The sequence below is a fragment of the Poecilia reticulata genome, chromosome 19 (assembly GCF_904066995.2).
Source record: "Poecilia reticulata chromosome 19, P_reticulata-male-v2, whole genome shotgun sequence".
Taxonomy (NCBI): domain Eukaryota; kingdom Metazoa; phylum Chordata; class Actinopteri; order Cyprinodontiformes; family Poeciliidae; genus Poecilia; species Poecilia reticulata.
Window position 1 is genome coordinate 9,935,228 of NC_088848.1, and position 18,468 is coordinate 9,953,695.

General features: G+C 38.5%; 2 protein-coding genes across 5 annotated transcripts in view; both read right to left on the reverse strand.

The window, feature by feature from the left end:
* Positions 1 to 664: 664 nt before the first annotated feature.
* six3b (SIX homeobox 3b) lies at positions 665 to 10,612 on the reverse strand. 2 transcript variants are annotated; one of them, XM_017310626.2, is made up of 3 exons: positions 2,022 to 10,612; positions 1,210 to 1,916; positions 665 to 869 (listed from the first exon to the last, which is right to left on the reverse strand). In XM_017310626.2, exons 2-3 carry the CDS (start codon positions 1,902 to 1,904, stop codon positions 731 to 733), a joined length of 834 nt encoding a protein of 277 aa, XP_017166115.1. In that variant the 5' UTR covers positions 1,905 to 1,916; positions 2,022 to 10,612; the 3' UTR covers positions 665 to 730. The 2 variants fall into 2 exon arrangements, with proteins under 2 accessions (XP_017166115.1, XP_017166113.1); XM_017310624.2 differs by lacking the exon at positions 2,022 to 10,612 and having other exon boundaries at positions 1,210 to 1,997.
* A 135-nt stretch (positions 10,613 to 10,747) lies between these two features.
* ppm1bb (protein phosphatase, Mg2+/Mn2+ dependent, 1Bb) overlaps positions 10,748 to 18,468 on the reverse strand; it is a 28,075-nt gene continuing 20,354 nt past the window's right edge. For 2 of the 3 annotated variants that reach the window (XM_008437068.3, XM_081600610.1), the window contains exon 6: positions 13,734 to 15,956. In XM_008437068.3, the coding sequence (XP_008435290.1) occupies positions 15,636 to 15,956 (321 nt within the window). In that variant the 3' untranslated portion in view covers positions 13,734 to 15,635. Of the gene's footprint in view, positions 12,004 to 13,733; positions 15,957 to 18,468 lie in introns of those variants that run through there. The other variant, XM_008437069.3, reaches the window with a different exon arrangement.

The window sequence follows — 18,468 nt, forward strand, 5'->3', positions numbered from 1 at the left end:
GGAGACCAGCGGGGGGTTTTCTGCTCAGTGCTGCTCTAATTTGGATTGTCAGATGAACCCATTATCACTGGATGTGGCTGGAACAGAAAGTGGTCAAAGGTCATGAGCTCTTTCCCTGGAAACAACCATCAGCCAGAAAACAGAGGAAGCAGAAAAATATTAACGCAACCTGTGCTTCTGCTGGTCAGGCTGGCATAAAGTGATCGTAAAGCAGAGACTTCTAAAAGTATCCATACCTCTCCAAAATACAACCACACGCCTTTAATGTGTTTTACTCAGAGAGTATTTGTATAGCAAGAAACTTTTTTAAATGGCTTGCAAATTTCTTACAAATGACTTGAGCATAAATGTTCAGCTTAAAGCTCACATTACAAATCGTCTTGAAAAAATATGATCCCCTTAGTGTGAAGATAAGAGGCAGCATCATGCTGTGGGGTGCGCTCCATCTATGGATGCTGATCAGAGTTGGTGAGAAGATAGATGAAGGTAAAAATAGAGAAAATATGTCAGAGACCGCAAAAAAACAAACAAACAAAAAAAAAAACACTGCGGAGTTAAAATCTCAATAAAATACGTATTAGTTTATGTTTTCAACGTGGCCAAATGGGAAAAGTTTAAGAGGCATGAATACCTTTACAAGGCCCTGTAACTCCTTCTCTCTCTGTTACCCCTCGATACACACTCACAGTCCACTAAAGGTCCCTTTTTCAGAAAAAAAAAAAAAAAAGTTTCAGACATCCAAGTCTGAGTCACTGTCCGTCACTGAGAGGAAAGTTTCCCCGTCTGCCCGCTCCGCGCTGCCGTCTGGACTGCAGTCTCCTCCGCTCGGTGGACGGGAACCATCTGTGCAGACGCGGTGATGCTGCAACCTGACGAGGGAAAAAAAAACATATTAAAGAGAGATTAGTGAGAAAATAAAATGTAACTGGATAAAACTCACCGAGTTTAAATATTTATGCACATTATAAATGAAGTATAGTAAGAAAATATAACCTTAGCAGTAATGAGTGCAGCTTTTGCTCCATAAACTCGGTAACTCTCATTCGTGCGTTTTTACGCACGAATAACGTCTTTACGCACCACCTTGGCCAGTTTGAGTGAAAAACGATTGCTTCAGAGTCGCAGTGATTTCTGAATGGTTTGCAGATATTTGCGTGACTCATAGTAATAGGATTGTTTATTTAGAGAATTAGAAATAAAGTCACCAACCTGTTTTTAGCCGCCGCCGCGCGATCCCTCTGCCTCCTGTTCTTAAACCAGTTTCCAACCTGGGTCGGTGTCAGTCCGGTGGCGTGAGCCAGCTCCCGTTTCTTCCCCGGGTTCGGGTACGGATCCTGCAGGTACCACTCTCTCAGCAGCCCGCGGGTGCGCTCCTTGAAGCAGTGCGTCTTCTGCTCTCCGTCCCAGATGGTCCTCGGTAACGGGAACTTCTTCCTGACTCGGTACTTGTCGACGGGCCCCAGCGGTCGGCCCCGCAGCTTCTCCGCCTCGCGGTAGTGAGCTTCCAGCCACATGGCCTGCAGCTTCCCGTGCGAGGTGCGCGTAAAGCGGTGCGTCTCCAGGATGCGGTACAGCTCGCGGAAGCTCCCCGTGTGGAAGGCCACCACGGCGCGCGCGCGCCGCACCGACTCGTGCTCGGAGATGGAGTCACGGCCGTCGGCGGTGACCGGCAGCGACCAGAGGAAGCGGGCCAGCCGCTCGATGTCCCCGGTCTCCTCCAGGGTCTCGCACACGCTGGCGATCTGCGTGGCGGAGAAGCAGAGTCCCGGGAGGGAGAGAGGAGGGGCGGCCGCCGGGGGGTCCTCTGGGGACCGGGAGCGGGGCAGGTGAGGCGACCCGTCGGAAAAGTGGGGCAGGAGGAGCCGGGAGGCTGATAGAAAATCAAGCGGAGACCTGAAAACCATTTTAGTGTGACGCTAAAAAAAAAAAAAGAAAAAAGAAAAAAAAAAGAAACGATAAACCCAAGAGGTTTCCTGGAACAGACTGGCAGAAATCTGCTGAAGTGAGACTATTTAGCTCACCTGGGAGTCAGGGACGGACCTTGGATCTGATTCTGATTGGACGGCCGGTGTTGATGGGGGATCGCCGTCAGTCAAACGCAGAGGATTTATCCCGGTTCTCGTGCAAAGGCGGGGCACGACGCCTCTTTAAGATGAAACGCTCATCTTTTTCTTACGAAAATTCAATAAATAATAAAAAATAATAAAAAAAATCGAACCAAAGGTTTCTTTTTCTGCACAACAAAAACACACACAGATAAACCGACTCAACAGATGAGAGATGAAACCAACTTAAACACATTTTTAAGCTCATTTCTTTGTTTTTATGCACATGGCTTGCAGCAAATGAGAATGCAAATTCAGATTCTTTCAAAATTAATGCATTAGATAAAGCCAATGAAAAGGACACCAAGGAAAGAGACCATCAGTAGCAGTCTAAAGTATTAAACTGCTGTAATACTTAGTTTGTGCATGTTTTTTTTTTACACTTTTTTCCTTCCACTCAACTTTTAATTCATTTGAATTAAAAGTTGGCCACCCAGCTTTTTTTCCCCAGTTCTTTTTCTTTTTTAAAGAAAAGACACAAAAACAATCATAAAATCCTGTTTATTAATATTTTAGCAGTTAAATGGGTTTTATCAAAACATTCTGGCACCACCGGCTCTTTAAGAACATTCAGATTTTTGATTGGGCCCAAAATGAAACAGAGTTTGACACCGCTGGTCTAGTGCATATTTTTAACACTTGGTGGTGTTTATATAGAAATTCAGTTGTGAATAAAATGTATTGTGAAGAAACTCCAGACGTTTTGAAAACTTTCAAGAGGATTTTAGATGACGGACTGGTCGAAAACTAGAATTTACAAGTCAACTTTTCAAATGTCTATGACAAAATGAAAAACATCTTAGAGATTAAATAAACTAATGATTACCAAGAGGAGAAAAATAAAAAGTTATCACACAAAAACCTTCAATAAGGTGAATTAAAATCGCTGCTATCGGCCAAATTTCATCACCTTTCTAGGCCTTCCAGTAAGCGGCTTGCATCATTAATACGGCGGCTGCCATCGGTGTGACCAGAAATCTCACCCAGACCTGAAAGCGTATGTTTCTCTAAGTGTTCAGCCATCACTCTAATCACTTTATAATCACTTCAATATTCTCTAATATCCATCAATTTGGGGATTAGAATCAGGGACATGCAGCCTGGTGACATTAGTGTAATATAATGTGGCATCGCCCGCCCTACACCGTTTTCATAATGTATTAAAAGTCGACTTCAAAAGTCACATGAGGTAAATGTAAACTCGCTGTTTGTTGTGTGAACAAAACAAAATAAATCTGAGCCACACAGACACTGGCATTCACTGTGAAAAAGGGGGTCACCCCACCTTAAAGGGTTAATGCCAATTTTCTCCCCAGACAGATGCGCCTCTTTAGTGGATTGAGTTGGCGTGTGCCATTTTTTTTTTTTTTTCCTTTTCACCCTGGATTAATTAGAACAAGTGACATTTACAACAACAAGACGAAACAAAACAAAAGCTGCTCTGGTTCCAATTCATTCGTTTCTGTGTGGAGTTTGCAGATTCTCCCGACGTGTCGGTGAGGTTCTCACCGGGTACTCCGGCTTCTTCCCTCAATTCAAAAACATGACTAAAGGCAAGTCTGAACTCAAGTGTCTGAGTTTGTCTGGAAAAAAACAGTGTGATGACTTGGTCTCCATGGTAACCAATCGCAGACTAAAAAAGGTAAATTATTATTAGATCTTTTTCTTCTCTTTTGGCTTTTCCCTTCAGAGGTTGTTACAGCAAATCATCATTTGCGATGAAAACCATCTGCTTTTATCCGGTCTAGGAATCAACACAATGAATCACAGTTGTTGTTTTTTTTTACCCATTTTTGTTGCATTTGACAGTTTTTATTGTAATTAAGTGATTTTTCTTTTCTATTTCTGGAGGCAATAAGGTCTGTGTGTCTGTACTTTATCACAGGGTTGTAAATCCTGAAAGTGTAGAGAGTTTGTGCAAGAATTAACCGATTATTGAAATAACTGTGAACTAATTTAGTAAATTATTAATCATTAACTGGAGTTAATAGACTCAAAACGAAACATTTGATGGAAAATCGTCAGCAATTAAGCCAAACTGTACAACATATATACATATATATGGGAAAAAAATTAGAGACCACTTAAAATGATGGGTGTCTCTGATTTTACTCTATAGGTTTATGTTTGAGTAAAATGAACATTGCTCTTTTATTCTATGAACTACTGACAACATGTCTCCCAAATTCCAAGCAAGAGCTTAGTATTATTTGCAGAAAATGAGAAACGGTCAAAATGATGAAAAGGATGCAGAGCTTTCAGATCTCAAATAATGCAAAGAAAACAAGTTCATATTCATTTAGAAACAACAATACTAATGTTTTAACTTAGGAAGAGTTCAGAAATCAGTATTTGGTGGAATAACCAGGAGGTTTTCAATGTGGTTCACTGCAGTGGGCTCTTTGTTTTATTCCAGAGCTGTTTTTATAAAACTCCTCCTCAAGTGGCAGTTTTTGTATTAACCCGGTTCAAATTCACTAAAGGAATGCTGTCATACTGCATTTCAGGCAGTAAAATGTTTATTTTCTTGAAGTACTTCTTTATTTGCATCATTTACTGTTTCTCTAATAAGTGGTTAAATGTAAAATCTGTAGAATTAATCGGACAGTTGCAGCTCTAGCTCAATGTAAACATAAATAAATCTCCCTTTTGTCAGTTTTTGAGAAGTCGTGACACTTTCTGATGTATGAACATTGAATTACTTCCACATATTCTTTGCAGCTTTCCTCCAGAGTATAAATTAAGAGAAACCGGCTGGATTTTGCGCCTATAGAATCTCGGTGGATCAGTTCTCTTTGCGTTACTCTTCTTCACTGGCACTCATGTCGCGTCGCTCTGTCTGCCTCCCTCAGAGAAGAAGAAAAGCATCTCTGACTAGTGCAGCAGCCTCAAAACCGGGAAAACCCACACTGCTCAGAGATCCTCTAGGCTGAAAGGACATTCATGCCATGAAAGCAGAAAGGAGATGCCAAACATACTCAAGGTGTGCATGTTGTGGCGACTGTGGGGGTGTTTTAATGGTTATCGTTAATTCAGACACGTCTTTATGTAGCGCCGGGGTGGAGGAGGGAACCCGGGTGGATGACACTTCCAGGACGGCTGGAGGAGAGACAAAGTGAATCTCCTTATCCCTTGTAAACAAAAGCCCGGCTCCTAATTAACCTCCCCGCTGACCTCCACAACTTAACACCAACCTCTTAAGCCCTGAAACTTTAACCCCTTTACCAGTCTCTTGGAAAAGACCATCCACCACCGTCCCACACACTAACTCCCTCCTGAAAGCCTCCTCCTCGTTAAGCTTCTAATCACTTCCTGAGTCTTTGTTGTGCTTCTGGGTTCTTGCACGGCTGCAGGAGAATCTGGCGGACAATGGCGCCCGAGTAAAGGAGAGGCAGGGTGAGCATTTTTGGAGGTGGAAATTAAAGATGGATGGACGGACGGAGCTGACGCTCTGAGCTCTAGGAAGGCCGAGGGACGCCGCAGTGTGTGTGGTCAACGTCTGACCGCGTCCTGACCTTTTGTCAAAGAGAGCCGAGGATGACAGGTACTCAAGTAACTGTACCTGAGTGACTAATCCCAGCGCCTGATTGGTTTGTAACTCAATACCCCATCCCAAGCTAATCCCGCCGTTTTACCGCCAGGGTCCTCGTTTACAACCCGAGAGGCCACAAACACCTCGCCAGGTCTGCGACACGCAGATGTTCACAAATATGTAACCAGATGGGCGGCACGAAACACAATAATCACATAATTTGACTAATAATCACTCAGATGTGCCACTGATTTAAGAATATGGAGCAGCTGGGACTGATGTAAAGGCTCCAATAACATAATTATCCCGTGTTTTGCTAGTGACACCTCTCCACTCAAAACGGGGCTTTTAATTAATCGGCCGGGTGAAACAAACAGAGGAATAAACAGCTGGCTGCCTGGTTTTTCTGAGGCAGCGCATATCTAAAAGATCAACATCTTGCTGGTGGCCATGTTGGAGGAAATGAAGTCGTAAAGGAGAAGAGGAAAAAGATAAATTACCTCATTGGGATAAATTACCGTCAGAGCTGAAATCGTCTCAAAGGTTAACATGTTAACCAGTAAGAAACCAGTTATCGTACGTTATTGTACGTTATCGTACGTTTATCACGTTTATCATTTATCGTGATAAGTTTTGTATCATGATAAGAATTTAGATTTATTGTTGTCACAATAAATCTCAAATAATAAAGTCTAAAACCACTCAGAACTGTCTCTAGTGTCAAGTTTTACTAATTTCTCCATTGTTTGTTCAATGAAAGCATCAATAAATACAAATAAATTTGAAAATCCTGATACAAATTACATTTCTTCACGTAACTGATTCCCTAACAAATCATTTTAGAAGTGAGAGTATTTTTCAAGAGCAGCATTTGTGTCTCATACAGTTACCTACAAAACGAAGAAATAAATATGTCTTATCGTTATTTTATTATCACAAAAATACCATAAAATATTGTGGTAAGATTTTAAGTTCATATTGACCAGAGTGTGATTAATTCACCAAATATACAAACACAAACAACTCAGACTGCAACCTATTCATGCTTTAAGAAAAGGACAAACTGTGTCAAGATGTTGCAAAATGTCCAGCACAAAACTAGGATGAGTTAAAGTGACAAATACTCTTCAAAAAATAACTTGGAGCTGTGAACTCTCAAAACTTTGTTAATCTAATCAACTGTAGTTAATTACGAACTGGTGATTTCACAAGAGATTTCGCCAAAATAAAATAAAAATTTATCTTAGAAGCAGAATGGAAGCAAAAGTGTCTAAATAAACAAAATGAATGAGTGGTGAGAGTGATTTGGTGGAGGGACAGAGAGCGACGTGGGGGAGGGAGCAGACTCCTGCCGTGTCTGGTGTGGTTGGGGGTAATCTGCTCTAATCTGCTGGATGTTAACCTATCTGAGCAGCAAGAGCCAGATTATCCCTCTAACAATGGCCGGTTGCTCATCTGCTAAATTACTCCACTCAAAAATCATATGCTCGGACACACAGACACCGGCGGAGCGTCGCCACGGAATTAGATTCCACAAAGTGCTCGACGTTAGCATCTCATTTGGCGAGTTACGTTCTGAAATTCACAAAACACGACAGACACCTCAGCGGAATTATGCATTCCCAGCTCCTCTCACGCAAGGTTAAAGTCGCCAGTGCAAAAGGTTTTACAGTGAAAAGACTCGAGTGGGCGGGAATGGACGAGCGAAGGGAAAGGAGATAAATGGAAAGAACGAGGAGACAGAAAAACACCATTTGCATCTTTTTGCCAGCTCATAAAGGAATTTGGGTTACTCGGCTGGCGCAAGTTGTTCAGCTTGTCGGGGTCAGCCGGGTCAGGAGATATTGAAATGAAAAACCAATTGGACTGAATATCTTTAGTGGGAAGAAGGCTGCAAGTACAATAGCTATAGAAAATGTAATAATGTGAATATATAAAAGCCAAAAGAGGAGAATATGAATCAGGTTGTAGGTAAAGTCACAGTCTGAGGCGGATGAAATTTCATAAATGGTGCAGGTGAAAGGTCACGGAGAAATTCTTTCCAAATAAAAAACAGCAGGAAAAATATAAAGAAAAGAAACTTTCTGCATTTAAACATATGTGCAGCTTATTCGTTCACTCCAATGGAGAGCTGAATGTTAGTTTTCTAAATCTGCAGTTCTTCTTTGTCTGAAGCTTTAATGCAAGACGTGCTGAAATAATTACACAAAATCTGAAGTACAAGTTATAACGCCAGAAAGAAAAATACAGAAAAGTCAAAAAATAAAATTTAACATTTGTTAAAACACATTCTGGCATAAGTTAGTTCTACGACAGGAGTACAGCTAGCTGGTTCCAGAAGCTAGAAAAGCAGCTTTTAAAAATTTTTTATGAATCATTGCTTCAAATTTTCTTATTACTATAATTATAAATATTTTGAATATTGGTTTGTATGAACATTACAATAATATCACAGCTAAATGAATCTTTGTGGGCACTTTGCAGCACAGCTAGAGGAAAGTCGGAAATGTGGGAAATTAAACATTTCTCAACTAAAGCTTTGGGATTATTCAGCTCTGATTTACAGATTTTTGTGAAGTACCAATTTTGGCAAGATAAAATAAAATTAGCATAGCATAAAAAAAGTTAGTAGTAGTGCTGCAGCACAGCCAACTCCTAAAGAAGCTAGCAAAGTGGTAAAAGAAAATATATTCAGCTCTCAATGGATTGAAAAAATGTTTATGATAAATTTACTGGGTTTTATTCCATATGGGTTTCTTCAGACATAAAAATACCTTGGCAACATAAAAGTTAGCATTAGCATGGCAGCGCAGCCAACTGCTGAAGAAGTTAGAAAAGCAATAAAACCACTATTCATGGTTTTAAAAGCTGATTATTTAGTGCCTCCTGGGATAGGATAAAGAGTTTTCATTAGTTTTCCTCCAGTTCCCATGTGTAAAGATTTTTTTTTACATCTTTGAATCTTTTAATGAGATTATGTAACAGAGATGATGAGAACCAAATCCTGAATCTGAAGTAGTTGGGATTCCCATTCCAGAATAAATTACTGGTTTTAATGTTTCTTTTCAATTAAAAATCTATTCTTATAGATTTTGTGCAAATAAGTACTTTGTAATTAATATTAGCTCATTTTACAATTTTTTAATTGATCAGAATGTAAATATTAATAAATTGCCTTTGTTAATTAAAATCAAGATGGAGGTGAGAAATTATTATTTTTTTAAACATAGTTGCAAAGAGTAATAATTGGTATAAAATGCAGCCAGAAATGCTGCATTTCTCGCTTGTTTTTACAGGTCAGACTCACTGATTCAATTATTTCTGTTCACTTCTCCTGCACAAATCACGCTAAATCTTCCCGTACTACTTTGTAAGCACTAGTTGAACATTTATTTGATAAAAAAAGACACACTTTAGAGGTAGAAAATGTATTATAATCCCAGCATCTCATCAGCTGCTGAGGGGGAATTAGATCACCCTCCAAGCTGGCATGTCTGATAAGGGAGAGTAGACCTGTACCTCTTAAACACAACTTGTTTTGTTTTCTCCTGTAGGAAAACAAATTAAAGTGAAAGAGATTAAAGATGAACAAAACCTAAACACACTTTTACCAGGTCAGTGCCCGTGTATTGTTTTGTTACATGCCGCAGCTTAACGGCGGCTCAGCGGGCGCGATTCGTCCCCCCACCTGCTATCATCAAATTAAATTTGCCCGTCATGATATATTTGGATTGCTCATTCTCACTCCAACACACACACACCCCAAATAATCCCACACTAGATTGAGAACACCTTTAAGATACGATGTGATTATGATTAGGGATTAGGATCAAATTATGACAGAGTGACAGATTAAACATAATATGTGTTTATGTGAGCAGAGCTTAAGTTTTCTGATCATTACTAGCAAACGTCTTTAGCACAAAGCAACCTCAGTAAACCCACCCATAATGGTTCCTATTATGACAGAAACATTTAATTATTTTTCTTTGACAACCAGAAATAAAATGCTGAATTCAGAATAAAATAAAAAATCCAAGAAACATCTTGAAATGTTGAAATGGTTCATTTCCAGGGATTTTATGTCTTCTGTTCAGGAACTTGGTTGTTACATTTTTACAGCATTCCCTTTTTTTTATCTGAATCCTGAACAATGCTTCAACTTTCAGCTCTTTATTTGTTTCCTAACATTTACAGATACAGCAGGATTAAAAATTAAATTACTCCTGCAGTTCATTAAAAACACTTTACAGATTATAATTTGTTCTGTTGTTGCTTTTCTGTCGTGCTCACCTGTTTCAGATCGTTAAACATTTGTCATGACCGGCAATGAATCTTTTACGTTTTATTTTCTAATTAATCAGTTTTTATAGAATGAGCAGCCTGTGTAAGGTCATACCACAAGTTGGTGCTGCCTTTTTCACACTTTTTCCTTCCACAAATAAATATTTGGTTAGTCTTCCATATGATGTGAAGGTCAAAACATTGCTGTATTATTTTACTAAAGCTGCAGTGTGTAACTTTTATTAAAATATGTTTTTATATATTCATTAAAACTGTCACCATGTAGTGACGGTATGTTATGAGACAGATAATCTGTGAAAAGATTGATCTCCTCCTTTGCCTCCCTGAGCTAATACTGCAGTTTGAAGAAATGTGTCACTCCAGATCAAAATCAACCAATCAGAGCCAGGAGGAGGGTCTTAGCGCTGTCAATCACACTCGTGTACGGGAGAAACGGCCTGTAATGAATCAGCACCTCTGATTGGTTGTTTCTAGTTAGAACTGGGAGCGTTGGAAGAAGACATTACATTTTTTCGCACATTTTGTTTCATATAGTGACAGTTTAAACAAATATGTAAAAAAAAAAAAAAAATTCCACAGACGTTACATAGCTTTAAATTGCTGCTACATCATTTTTAAATTCTTTTGAGAAACTGAAATTCGGGTTTTCATTAGCGAACAAAAATAAAGTCTTGATACGAATCACTGTATGTAGTGAAGTAAATTTTTTTATTTACTGATGCAACTTTTCTATAAATTTCAAACTGATTGAGCTTCCCAAAGGAGACGTTCCGTCTTGCATTCAAATACACAACCATCGCCGCTGTGTCCTTGGCAGGTATTTTATTTCATATATAGACGCTTTTCTGTAATCAAATGTGAGTGCAATCAAACAACAGCAATACAAACATTACCAATGCAGTCTGAGAACCAGGAACAGGGTTAAAACTGGGAGTTCACTCACTCTACACAGCGAGCAACTAGTAACCTCATGGGCAACATTTAAAAAAAAAAAAAAGAAAAAAAGAAAGAAAGCCTTTTCCTCCTCCGTCAGGATAGTCTGCTGCGTCTCAGACGATGTCGAGGAAGTCCAACCAGTGTTACAACATCCGCTCTTTCACTCCCCGCTCCTTCCCCACCATGATTATCGTCATCTTGTCCTAATTCGATCAGCAAAAATAAAATCCAAATCAATTCTCACGCAGCCAATCAGAGTCCAGAGAGCTTCCAGGTTCAGTCAGCCTCGACCAATGACTGTCCGCTGAGGATGATGATTAGAAAACCGCATAGCTGTACACGTACAACCCAAGTCCTCATGCAGTGCCCTGCGCCGGTGGCACGTCATTTATACCTGCACGGGTGGAAATGATGCGGGCGAAAGGGGTGTGTGTGTGTGTGTGTGAGAAAGAGAGAGTGTGTTTTTTTTTAATAGAGGGAAGAAGCAAAAGGGTGTTAGAGCACAAAAATATGTGAAGAATTACATAAAGTCTTTATCCGTCATGTGTGTCCTCTTGGCCCTCAGTTAAACACTCCCACATGCACACACACAGACATACACACACACACCCTCTCTCCGACAAACACACGCTCACAGAAAAAAAAACAAAAAAACATGCGCACGATAGGTCCTCATATCATTGTGACGTCAGGTGTTCAACATTCAAGAAAACAAAACAAAAAAATAAAAAATAAAATCCAACGGTAAAAATCAGTTTCTACCGTCAAAACGCTTCAGTTCGTAAAATCTATACAATTTTTTTCTTTTTTATGTTGTTGTTGGAAGAGTGATTCGGTTTTTCCTCCAAGGGGGGTTTCAAGCAGTTATGCGTGTGTTCGGTTGTAGTTTTTTTTGTTGTTTTTTTTTTGTTTTTGTCCTGCTTCTGCGAAAAAACACACACACACACAAATGCACGACCAACACATACACACGCATTCCAGCACACACTGCATGTCGTCTTTTTAGTGGAGAAAGACACGGCGCAATGGAGAGACGAGCCTCCTCCTGGTGGATGCTCGGATCACCGGGAAGAGACGGGAAAGGTGCTGACGCGGTTAATACGGGTCGTCCAGGTCGACGGCACTCTGGGTTCGGACCAAAAACAGAAAAGACAGGAAGAAAGACAAATGTTAGGTTTGTTACTGCAGCTAGGACTCATTCTACTAAACTCAAAAACCTATTGTTTATTTTTCTACTTCATATTTGGAGATGATCCCCCAACACATCCAGAACCTCAGTTGACTCACCTTACAGAGAATCAGAACTGTCAGACTGAGAAAAGAAACGGGGAGGGACTGGAGGAAACTGGAGAGAGTTTTACCTGCAAGGTTTACCATCCAGATGCCAGGAATGGAGCGCAGGCTACCATTAAGTTCAAAGTATTTTTAAAGACATACTAGGGGAAACTACGGCGTCATTTTAGGGTCATTGTAGATAGGAGGGGGGAAAAAGCACATTTCCGCCAAAATAAAAATAAATAAATAAATAAACTTAGGAATTTCTTGATTTTTCTCAGAAATTTTCTAGAATTTTTTTTTTTAAAGAAAATTTCCGAGATTGAGAAGTCAAAAATTTGAAACAAAATTCAGGAAATTTCCAGAAAAGAACGTAAAAATGTCTGAGTTTGAAGTCCAAAATTTGCTAGGAAAAAAAAAAACTCAGAAAATTTGATATTTTTCCTCACAAGTTTTCTAGAATTTTTTTTTTTTTGTGTGGAAATTTCTAAAAAAGAAAAAAAGAAAAAGTCATAAATTTGCTACAATGTCAAAAGTCAACAATATTCTAGAAAAAACTTGTTTGGAGAAATTCCAAACAAAATTTTGGAATTTATGAGTTCCAAAAATTTAAATTTTTTTTATACATGATAAATCTCAGTTATTAGTAAATATAATTTTTAAAAAAGGGTGGATGTTGATACCTCACTCATTCGACTTTTTTTTTTTTTTTTTTGGCGAATCGCTACAACTGAACTTAAGTACGTACTAATTTTATTCATATTAGTTTTTGGTATTTATTTTCTGCCAAGTTTTACAATTGTTTTAATATTTATTACCAAACTTAATTTTATATTTTGTTGCAACATTTCAACCTGTGAGGTTGTGAAGCACTTTGGTCAGGTGAGGTTGTTGTAAATGTGCTACATAAAATTTCCTAACATTATATCCTTAATTTTTTTTTTTTTTGCCAATAATTAATATTAAAGCACATTTGGGAAAACAAACCAAATAAATCCATGCAGTATTTTTTTTATAAATCTGGTTTTATGAGAGTTGAACACATTTTTCTATATTTTTGCTTAAAAACTCAGAATTGCCACCATTTTCCATCTTTAAATGCATCAACCAACAATGTGCGTTTCAATTAAGAACTATAATCCCCAATGCATCACACATTTGTAAACCATGGAGAGAAATAAAAAAAACGCAAAAGTGAATAAAAATTGGTGAATCAGACATAAAAAACAAACAAACAAATCATCTCAACAGAGAACAATATAATAGTCTGAAAGTTTTTTCAGTATTGAAGCATTAGGAATATTTTTTGCTCTTCCATTTTGAATAAAAGCACCATATCTACTAGATACACAGCCACACAAAACACGGAGTCAAGTCACATTCAGCTAGATAAGGAATCTGAAAAATACCAGTAAAACAGTGAGGAAAAGGCCCTGCATCAAACCCCCCCCCCCCCCGAGTCATTTCCATCAAATTACTGAATTAGTCAAGATTCTGCACAAGATGCCTGATCTGATGCAGGGCCACACGTCTAACACACTGATACAAACACCCTTTAAAATGCAAATAATCTGGAGCGGTGCGTTTTGAATCTTTTTATTTGATAATTGTGTCATTCTTGCAGGACTCATTAGGTCCCACATACAAACAGCTGATTCATAAACACACACACATACAGACGGTTTTAGCATAAATCTTGCCTCGGATTGCTAAGTGCTTTTGAGCGGATAATTGCAGTGCGTGCATTACCGGACAAACAATACTCCCCGACCAGCTGCATTTAAAGAAGAGTAAACATTTTAGATGAAGCGTCCAGTGCTGAAGAGTTACAGAAGTGAAAGGCCTGGAGAGAAATATGCTTCATGTATGAAGAGTTAGGAGTTACTGCATGCTTGTAATTATCTTGCACCGACCTAAAGCTATCTTTCACATAAATTTGATCTTTCCATGTCAACATCAGCAGAGAGGGATTGTACACATTTCCTGACAAAGACTTGCACAGCAGCATGTTTCATGTTAGCAGCCAGATTTATTAACCCGCCTTGATGAAGATGTTTAAAAACCCTCAAGACTTCAGCACAGCAGCTAAATCTCACACTGAGAAATCTCTACTCATGTTACTATCTTTTTATTTATCAACACTTATTGGTAAAATCTCTAAAAATTGAAGCATTCTTCTATTTTACCCTTCTTTAAGTTGAACACTTTCTAGGAACTTCTCAAAAGCCTTTTGTTGCAGTAGGGAACAAATATGACGCGACACACTGTAGTTTCTTTTAATGGCTGCCTGCTAGGCCACGCAAGGAGGAACGGAAATAATATAATATTGCGACTTTATTCTTGTAATACTACAACTTCATTCTCGTATTTTGACTTTACGAGAAGAAAGTGAGATTTTCTTCTCGTAATCTTTTCTGAATATTTTCTTAATGTGGCCCCAATACTCCGTCGTAGAAAATTAACTCATGCTGATTGTTAAGTAAAGTGGGGGATCTGTGACACTGCGGGTCTGTTTTTCCTTCTAAATAACAATCTGGTGGACTCCATTCCTCGTAAAGTGAAAATGTGTCATTCATTTGGTTTTTTTAATCAGAATATCGATCCAAAATCAGCCTTTTTCTCCCAAATCCTGTAGAAAACCGGTGGGAAGAGCTGACGAGAGAAAATAAGAGAAGACCAAAGTTTCTGGATGATTGCTGTGCAAAAATGAACGGGCAAACATCCATCTTTCTAAATGCTTTAATCTAATGAAATGTAGTAGAAAACCAAGCGCTTTATTAAAAACTTCCTTCTTAAAACTTTAAATCGTTTAAACACATCTCTACCAAGGGGTGCTAATAAATGTGAAAGGCATTATATGTGTTGTAACTCGCAAATAAATTGCTTTGTTCATTTTTCTGCTAACCAGGTATCTGCATTCACCCTCCATGTAGTTTGGATTAAAAGAAGGTCAAAGGTCGATGAGGGCAGATAAGATCTACGAACAGATTAAACGCACCTGCAAACAAATCAGCTTTCATGTTTTTCCACCTAAAGCTTTTGTTCGAACGCTCTGAGCTACATTTACTCACTTATTCATATAATAGTTTCATTTTCTGGTGTGCAAAGAGACAAACTGTGTTCTGGGTAAATTATGGAGTGAGGGAAAGAGAAGGAGTGCAGAGGAAGAGGAGGAGGAAGGAAGAATGTAAGCCCAAAGTAAGCACTGGGAAGTTTCACTTTGATTTCTGCAACAACCAACATATTACGGTTGACTGGTTTCTACAAACCAAGGAAATAGACTCTTCTTTAAACGGTGGAGAGTTGGAAACAGAATTTGAATACACAGAAAGGCTGCTTTTATTTTAATATGATTATTAAATGTTTTTTAATTAGTGAGAAAATTAACAAAAAATAATGGCCAATCTGCCTAGTCAAGGTCTGTGGCTGGGGAAAGAGGAGTGAGGTCATCCCTGGAGGAGGGTGGATGATTGGCTGCGCGCTCAGTCAGAGGAGATATCAGGCTTCGGGGCATCTTGGCCGGCCTCCGCCTCCACAGCAGCGGGCGAGGGCGGGGGCGAGAGCGGGGAGTCGGTCTGCTCCTCTTCTTCATCGCCGTCGTCAGAGGTCCTCCTGATCTCCCCGGCGCCCTCGACAGTGCCCTCCCCTCGCAGATGGTAGGCGGCCAGAGACTCCTCCAGCACTGTGCGATACTGCCCCCGGTGGTGGAGACGGAACTGCCGCAGAGCCTCCATCAGATGAGCTGCTGTGCTGCCACCTCCCTCCTCACTCTCCTCCTCATCCTCCTCCTCCTCTCCTCCCCCCTGAGGCGACACGCCAGCGTCAGACACAGCCTCCATGTTCAAACACATAAGAGCATTCATTTCATCCAACAAGCAGGCACACAACAGCTGATTTTGGTCGGAACCGGTGTCGAGCTTTAGCTTGGAGAGGGGGCAGCCCAGAGGAAAGGATTTTTTTCACACACTTTTCATCGAAATGAAGTCGTCGGTGTAATGATTGTACATGTGTATCGAAATATCACCAAAAAGTTAATTTGCTTTACTAATTCAATTGAAAATAAGTTTCTTCTGCTTTTCGTGCTAAAGCCATTGTTGTTTATGTTTAATTATATTTAAAATGAACTGGATGACTCAGAAAATGTATTGTAAATATTTGCTTGCACTGCAAAAACAGCAAATCTTATCTACTAACTTAGAAGTTTTTAGCGAGATGTAGAGGCTTTTTAAAGCAAATAATTCTTTAATAATGATGAAAAAGTACTTGTTGCACTGGCAGATAAATTAACTTATAACCAGGGGAAAATGTCATGTTATAATGAAATAATCTGCCAATTGAGCTAATACTTTTGCATCAGTTTTAAGGAATTATTTACTTAAAACAAACCTGTATTTATTGTTAAAAAATTACTTTGAAGTTAATTTGTCTTATTTAAAGTATGCTGAGATTTTTGCACTGGAAACAAGACGAAAAAACACTTGGTAAGATTTTCTGATTTTGCAGTGTGCAAGTGGATATATATGTATATTTTTCTTTGATCCATTTTTACCTACATTTTTATCTACATTGTAAAAACACAAAATCTTACCACGTAAATTTGGACTCAATTTTAGTGCAAATATCTTGTTACACTTGAAATAAGTCAATATTAAGGAATTAGATACTTAAAACAAGTTCCTATATCTTGACGATGAGTTACTTTTAAATTAGTTTGTCTTAATTCAAGTTTACTACGATATTTGCACTAGAAACAAAAATTAAAATACTTGGGAAGAATGTGTGTTTTTGCAGTGGAAGGGGTATAATATGCATTTTTTCCCTTTTTATACGACTCAAAATAAAGTAGCAAACTTCCAAGCTTCCATGTGGACTGTTCACAGAGCACTGTGTCCAAGTATATTAATAGAAGGTTGAGTGGAAGGAAAAACCGAAGTAGAAAAAAGTGCACATGCAGCAGGATTGTGAAGCAAAACCTAATCGAGTCTAGAGGAAGAGTAGATTTTTGTGGAACCGAATCATCACCAGCTGCCGTTGGCCTTATCAAAGAAAAGTCAGTGCAGCCGTTTGTCAGGAAACTTTAGAGAAGTTGACTGGCCAATAAACACGCCTGATCTAAACCCCAAAGATAATTTATGCGTAACAGGAAGATGAAGCGTTGATGCAGTAATTCATGCTAGATGAGGCCAGACCTAAAACATATTGTCTTTGTAGAATGTCCAACTTTTGTCCAAAGCAGTTTTTCTTCCACTAAACCTTCCATTAATATGCTGCTCTGATGGTTTTCCACTTGATGTTACAACATAGCAGTTCTGCATAAAAACACAAAAAAAACACACAAAAAAGAAAACTTGTCCTCAAATTGATGAATAAATAATGTTTTCTCTGGACTTTTCAAAACACCAGCTGGCAAATGTCAATATGTCAATGTATTTATATATATATATATATATATATATATATATATATATATATATATATATATATATATATATATTTTTTTTTTTTTGTTTGTTTTTTTTTTTTGTTTATTTCTGGGAAAAGGAATTTTGTGTTTTTTTTGGCTAAAAGTCAAAGTTAGAATAACAGAAATAAATGTGATGTGTGAAATGGACTACTAACATAAATTAACTGATTTGTTACACTAATTTAGTGAAATGCATTACACAATAAATGTAGATTTTACATGTTGCATGTTGTAACTATAAAGTTGACCCAAACGACGTCTAATTTTACAAATTAAAAACGAGACGTTCTTTTTCACTTTTGCTTCGTCTCAATATAACCATTAGAACATGAAAAAATGTTATAATCAAAACACCAGAAGATAATTTAAACCTCAAACTGTCACACACCAGCTCTTTTAGGAGACAAAATGTGTCTTGGAAATAGTTTCTGTAATTCTCATCAGTTTTTTCCGTTAGATAGAAAAGTCTGGTCTAATGGTTCAGTGTTTATCCATGTCTATTTCCTGGGTGAAGTCAATAACAGAGATATTGCTTTAATTAACTGATTACTTTCTTTGTTTATCCTCACAGGAAGTACTGCTGGCTACCATGTTTACCCATGTCTGTTTCCTACCTCTGCTTTTAACTCAACTTTCTCATAAAAAGCACTCCTGTGTTCTTGTTTTTTTTCTTGTTTTTTTTGACACAGGCATTGCTGGGCCACAAATAGTCCTGCATGTTTTTTTTTCTGTCTCATTCCCCTCTTCCAACTACAGATAAATGTTTATGCTGCAGATTTCTTCCTGTTAGAATAGAGGCTTCCTACTGTAACCACGTCGATGAAAACACAACTAAAACTAATTGAATGAAG

Coding starts and splice junctions, on each gene's coding strand:
- six3b (XM_017310626.2), bottom strand. CDS start 1,904: ATGGTTTTCAGGTCTCCGCTTGATTTTCTATCAGCCTCCCGGCTCCTC. Junction 870..1,209: donor GCGGCGGCGGCTAAAAACAG/GTTGGTGACTTT, acceptor TTCCCTCGTCAG/GTTGCAGCATCACCGCGTCT.